We start from the raw sequence: 6,381 nt of genomic DNA, 5'->3' as shown, positions 1-6,381 counted from the left end.
AAAACAACGTACAGAAAAGACTGAACACTTGTTACTAGATCCAAATCAAACATGCACGTACACACACACACACACACACACACACACACACACACACACACACACACACACACACACACATACACACACACACACACTCTCCCTCTCTCCAGCTCTCTCTCTCTCTCAAATTCATATTCAAATTCAAAAGGAGCTTTATTAGCATGACCATAATGTACAGTATTGCCATGTGGGTCCAATACATCCACAGAGGAGGGTAGGAGGGGGAAACACACACACATAAAACAGAACCAAGGGCAGCTTTGTGTTTAGGTCACAGTGGTGGCACAGTCTGTTGTCTGTCGGCAGCCATGTTTGTCTGTGCCTTCCCACCTCTATGGCCAGGCTGTGCTCACTGCTTTGTCAGTGTGCTTCTCAGGTTGTTGTCTTGCAGTGCCTCATAGGGGGCTAGCAGTGTCTCATAGGGGGCTAGCAGTGTCTCATGGGGGGCTAGCAGTGTCTCATGGGGGGCAAGCTTGTACTCTCTGTTTAAGGCCAAAGATAATTGCATTTTACTTTGATTTTTTGTTTGATTTTTCCAGTGGATTATGTCATTTTGCTTGATAGTTTCTGTAATTTGGTGTATCCTAATTTCAGTTGCTTTGAGGTTCAGATGCTGCGGTGTCAGTGGGGTGTTAGAGTGTGTGGAGTGGTCTGACGAGCTTAAACTCAGCTTAGTGAGGGGACATTTGTCTTTGTTCATCTCCTGGTACTGCAGAGCTTTGTAATGGTATGAGCAGGGGTCACTATTTTTCAGGTGTTTCCAGGTGTTTTTTCTCTCTCTTTCTCTCTCTCTCTCTCCCTCTCTCTCCTTCTCTCTCTCCCTCTCTCTCACCCCCCTCTCTCTCCCCCTCCCTCTCTCTCACCCCCCTCTCTCTCCCCCTCCCTCTCTCTCTCTCCCTCTCTCTCCTTCTCTCACTCTCTCCCTCCCTCTCTCTCACCCCCTCTCTCTCCCCCTCCCTCTCTCTCACCCCCCTCTCTCTCCCTCTCCCTCTCTCTCTCTCCCTCTCTCTCTCCTTCTCTCGCTCTCCCCCTCCCTCGCTCTCCCTCTCTCCTTCATGTGACACAGATGCTGATTGAGCTGATTCTCTTCTTCTCTTCTTCTCTTTCTTCATCTCCTCTGTCTTCTTCTTTTTCATCTCTCTCTCTCTTGTCTTTCTTTCCTGTTCCTCTGTTCTGGGAGGGAAGAGGGAGGGGAGAGGTCTGTGTGTGTGTATGTGTGTGTGTAGGAGGAGGTCTGTGGGTGAAAGGTTTTACCATCAGGGAGGACACATGCATCATGTGGCTTTCTCGCTTTCTCTGATGACTCAGAAACTTGTGAGAGTGTGTACCAGCAGGATCACTCAATGTGTGTGTGAGTGTGTGTTTGTGTGTGTGTGTGTGTGTGTGTGTCAAGGTTATAGAATCTCTGCCCCAAATTACGGTTGTCAGCCCCCAACAGAGGACAGCGACACGCCGACACCACACCAACCTCTTACAGAAAACACATACATACACACGCAAACACACACACACACACACACACTCATCTTTGTCCTGTGACCCCTGCAGCTGGCCAGCATGCGCAGCTGGAGTGATCTGCGGAACGAGATCCTGTTCCTTACCCAGAATGCCACGGGCTCGCCGGCGCAGATGTACCAGGCGGTGTCCCGCATCGTGTGTGGACATCCAGAGGGCGGCGGACTCAAGATCAAATCCCTCAACTGGTACGAGGACAGCAACTTCCAGGCCCTGTTCGGTAACCACGGCAACAGCAGTGAGGACGAGCCCACGTCCACCTATGACAACACCTCCAGTAAGCGCCACTCCCTTTCACACGCACACACACACACACATCATTCCAATGACCTGTCTATTGTGAGTGCGTCTATTATGTGATTATGTTGATACTGGCCACATGATGCTGACTGACTGTGTGTGTGTGTGTGTGTGTGTGTGTGTGTGTGTGTGTGTGTGTGTGTGTGTGTGTGTGTGTAGCCCCCTACTGTAACAGTCTGATGAGGAATATGGAGGCGAGCCCCATCTCTCGGATGATCTGGCAGGCGCTCAAACCTCTGCTCATGGGCAAGATCCTGTACACGCCCGACACCCCCGCCACGCAAACCATCATCAAGGAGGTAACCTCTCACCTTTAACCTCTGACCTATAACCTTTAACTTCTGACCTCTCACCTTTAACCTCTGACCTCTCATGTTTAACCTCTCACCTTTAACCCCTGACCTGCCACCCACAACCCCAATCCAGAGCCCGTCTACGGAGAGCCTTGCCACTCCGTATTAAGTCCCATTGTACCGAATTTTGGATGCAGTTCCACCAGAGTTCCACTGGGGGCGGTCGCCATGAGTGCAGAATAAATGGGAGTCAATGGAGCTAGACGGCTAAATTTGTCTCTTTCACCTGATTGTCATTGACAAATCTCAGATTTGATTGTAGTTTGTATAACTTCAACATGGGTTATAGGTCAAAAGTTGAATGAACGAGTACTTATGTCCTTTTGATTTCTTACAGGTTGGGTCGTTGTTGCACATAACACGCTAGCATTGTGCTAATGAATGACATCATTGACACATTTGAAAGGCTTTTTAGAACAATTAAGTGACTTTAAAAAATATAATACTCAACCAAGTGTATTTTCTTTGCCTCCCCTTTCGAATACAATACTCAAATTACTTGAAAAAAAATGATATCCCGAGAAAAGTGGATTTTGAGGGGTACAGCTCCATAGACTTCCATGCATTCTGCACTCGTGGACGAGCGCCCTCATGTGGAACCACAGAAGGAACTGCAACCAGTTCAGAAACCGGAAGTTTTCCGAGAGTGGCAGTTCTCCCCTTATTAGACATTCTCTGCCCAATCCCAGCCCTCACCTGAAACACACACCACCGCCACCTCTACCCAACACACACCACTGCCACCTCTACCCAACACCCACCACCGCTACCTCTACCCAACACACACCACCGCCACCTCTACCCAACACACACCACTGCCAACTCTACCCTACCCAACACCACTGCCAACTCTACCCAACACCACTGCCAACTCTACCCAACACACACCACCGCCAACTCTACCCAACACACACCACTGCCAACTCTACCCTACCCAACACCACTGCCAACTCTACCCAACACACACCACCGCCACCTCTACCCAACACACACCACTGCCAACTCTACCCTACCCAACACCACTGCCAACTCTACTCAACACCACTGCCAACTCTACCCAACACACACCACCGCCACCTCTACCCAACACACACCATTGCCAACTCTACCCTACCCAACACCACTGCCAACTCTACCCAACACCACTGCCAACTCTACCCAACACACACCACCGCCACCTCTACCCAACACCACTGCCACCTCTACCCAACATCACTGCCAACTCTACCCAACACCACTGCCAACTCTACCCAACACACACACCACTGCCAGACCTAAGCTCAATGACCTGCTGACACCATAACATAACTGAACTCTGTTGAACTCTCTGCCTGGAAAAGTGAATACTGCCCCCTATGGGCTGGAGGCTGCAATGATGGGAAAAGTGAATACTGCCCCCTATGGGCTGGAGGCTGTAATGATGAGAATGGACCACTAAATGCAGTGTTAGGAATAAAGAACTAATTTCTCCCTTCTCTCTCTCTCCCTCCCTCTCTCTCTCTCTCCTTCTCACTCCCCCCCCCCCACACACACACAGGTGAACCGCACCTTCCAAGAGCTGGGCATTCTGCGTGACCTGGGGGGCATGTGGGTGGAACTGCGTCCAAAGGTCTGGAGCTTTATGGAGGACAGCGAGCAGGTCAACCTACTCAGGGTAAGCCATCCTCAACACTGTATGTGTGTATATATAGGCCATCCTCAACACTGTGTGTGTGTCAGTGTTGCGCGGTCTGCCCGAAATTAAGCGGTCGCCCGCGGATGACCGCGGTCACCCGCGGTTATGAGTCATAAACAAAATATTTTAATGATATTCGGGTCATTTGCGGGCGGGTCAGTTAAAATTAATTAAATATATATTTTCTACAAATAGGCCTACTTAAAATATCACGAGAAGGCTAGCATCAATACAGTAAAGTCAACAGTAAAGAAGCAAGACGCGAGTTAAAATAATAAAGAAAAGTTGTTAAAGAAGATGACAGTAGTACAAGTTATGGTCTAGGCCTACTTCTTGCGAAGCCATTTACAGCCAAAACGGGCAGCTTGCAGGAATAAATGTTATGGCACAGACTACACAGCCATTGGTTCGCGCATGCATAAAAGTTACCTTAGTTCGTTGTGTTTGTGACTTAACAGTGGATGTGCTTTAGTAAAGCTTTGTGCTTCATTCAGCATTATAAACCAGTTCTTACGCTAACGTTTTGACCAGCAATGTATCTGTCTTGCCTACCTTGCCTCACAATTTCTGTTTTCGAAAGAAAGATGTATGTCCATGGCCTTCAAATCTTATCCTAGTGTTCTTATCCTTGGTTGTTGCGTGCGTGCTTGCGCTCTTATTCTCATTCTCTCTCCTGCGCAAACATTATGTCCTGCATGCCTATACTGCGTGTAGTTCTACTGCATAAAGTTTCGCAAATAAATTAGTTTGTTTTACAGAAATGGCCTACTGTCACACTGCATGCAGGCTATAACCAAAAGCACACATTTTGTAAATAAGCGGGTCGGATCGCGGGTCGGGTATAATTTTGTCCCAATTAATATTCGCGGTCCGAGTTGCGGTCGGGTTGATTAAAATATCGGGCGACCGCGGGCCGCTTGTGACCAAACCCGCGCAACACTGGTGTGTGTGTGTGTGTGTGTGTATAGGCCATCCTCAACACTGTGTGTGTGTATATATAGGCCATCCTCAACACTGTGTGTGTGTGTATATAGGCCATCCTCAACACTGTGTGTGTGTATATAGGCCATCCTCAACACTGTGTGTGTGTGTGTGTGTGTGTGTGTATATATAGGCCATCCTCAACACTGTGTATGTGTGTGTGTGTTTATGTGTATAGGCCATCCTCAACACTGTGTGTGTGTGTGTCTGTGTAGGCCATCCTCAACACTGTGTGTGTGTGTAGGCCATCCTCAACACTGTGTGTGTGTGTGTGTGTGTGTATTGGCCACCATCAACAGTGTGTGTGTACATTTGTGTATGTGTGTGCCCACTAACTTTTTACCCTCACTCTCTCTCTTTCCCTCCATCTCTCTCCCTCTCCCCCTCTCTCTCCCCCCCCCTCTCTCTCTCTCCCTCCCTCTCCATCTCTCTCCCTCCATCTCTCTTCCTCCCCCCCTCTCTCCCCCCCTCTCTCTCCCTCTCTCTCTCCCTCCCTCTCTCTCTCCCTCTCCCTCTCTCTCCCTCCCTCTCTCTCTCTCTCTCTCTCTCTCAGTCTCTGCTGAAGAATAACGTGTCTGCGGTGTTCCTGCGCCACCACCTGGTGGGGACGGGCTGGAGTGTGGAGGACATCTCCAGCTTCCTGTCCAGACAGTCCGAGGATCAGCGGCCGCCGGGGTCCGCTCTCACCTGGAGGGACATCTTCAACGAGACTGACCAGGCCATCACCAGCATCTCACGCTTCATGGAGGTACACACACACACACACACACACACACGCCTATACACACACTCTCACTGTGACACTCACACACACAGAAAAGGCTATTCATGTTTTGGCCTACTTCTCTGATGATGTTTGTTTCGCATTGAAAAGGCAGCAGTGAAATCAGAGCTTCCCACTGGGAGGTGTGTGTGTGTGTGTGTGTGTATGTATGTGTGTGTGTGTATGTGTGTGTGTGTAGGTGTGTGTGTGTGTGTGTGTGTGTGTGTGTGTGTGTGTGTGTGTGCCTGTGTGCCTGTGTGTGTGTGTGTTTTGAATGGAGGCACAACTGTAGCTGGTAGAGGTCATTAAGCCAAAGAGTCTAAGTTTTGAAACCCTGTTAGTGATCTCCAGTAGAGACCTTTGATAACACTGTGTGTATCTACATTTGTGTAATGTGTGTGTGTGTGTGTGTGTGTGTGTGTGTGTGTAGTGTGTGAATCTGGATAAGCTGGAGCCGGTGCCGTCGGAGGAGAAGATGGTGAACGAGTCCATGGTGCTGCTGGAGAACAGGAAGTTCTGGGCGGGGCTTGTGTTCTCCGATATTCCAGCCAATAGCAGCGAGCTTCCGCACCACGTCAACTTCAAGATCCGTATGGACATCGACAACGTGGAGCGCACCAACAAGATCAAAGACGCGTACGTGTCTCACACACACACACACACACACAAAGTCAGATGTAAAAGTTCAACCTTGGCTGTATATAATTATCATCAATTAAATAAATGTGTTTGTGTGTGCGTGTATGTGTGTG

The 6,381-nt window shown here is 49.1% G+C and overlaps 1 protein-coding gene across 2 annotated transcripts in view; it reads left to right on the top strand.

Moving 5' to 3' along the window:
• abca1b (ATP-binding cassette, sub-family A (ABC1), member 1B) overlaps positions 1–6,381 on the top strand; it is a 47,631-nt gene that overhangs the window by 18,587 nt on the left and 22,663 nt on the right. For both annotated transcript variants that reach the window (XM_076287142.1, XM_076287143.1), the window contains exons 9-13: positions 1,591–1,834; positions 2,017–2,156; positions 3,748–3,864; positions 5,420–5,614; positions 6,060–6,265. In XM_076287142.1, coding sequence (XP_076143257.1) covers positions 1,591–1,834; positions 2,017–2,156; positions 3,748–3,864; positions 5,420–5,614; positions 6,060–6,265 — 902 coding nt within the window. The remainder of the gene's footprint in view (positions 1–1,590; positions 1,835–2,016; positions 2,157–3,747; positions 3,865–5,419; positions 5,615–6,059; positions 6,266–6,381) is intronic.

This window comes from Alosa pseudoharengus, unplaced genomic scaffold (genome assembly GCF_046254945.1).
Source record: "Alosa pseudoharengus isolate Yale_2024_CS ecotype anadromous, Long Island Sound unplaced genomic scaffold, YU_APseudo_1.1 YU_APseudo_1.1_scf_16, whole genome shotgun sequence".
NCBI lineage: Eukaryota > Metazoa > Chordata > Actinopteri > Clupeiformes > Clupeidae > Alosa > Alosa pseudoharengus.
This window is presented reverse-complemented; position numbering and strand designations above follow the sequence as displayed.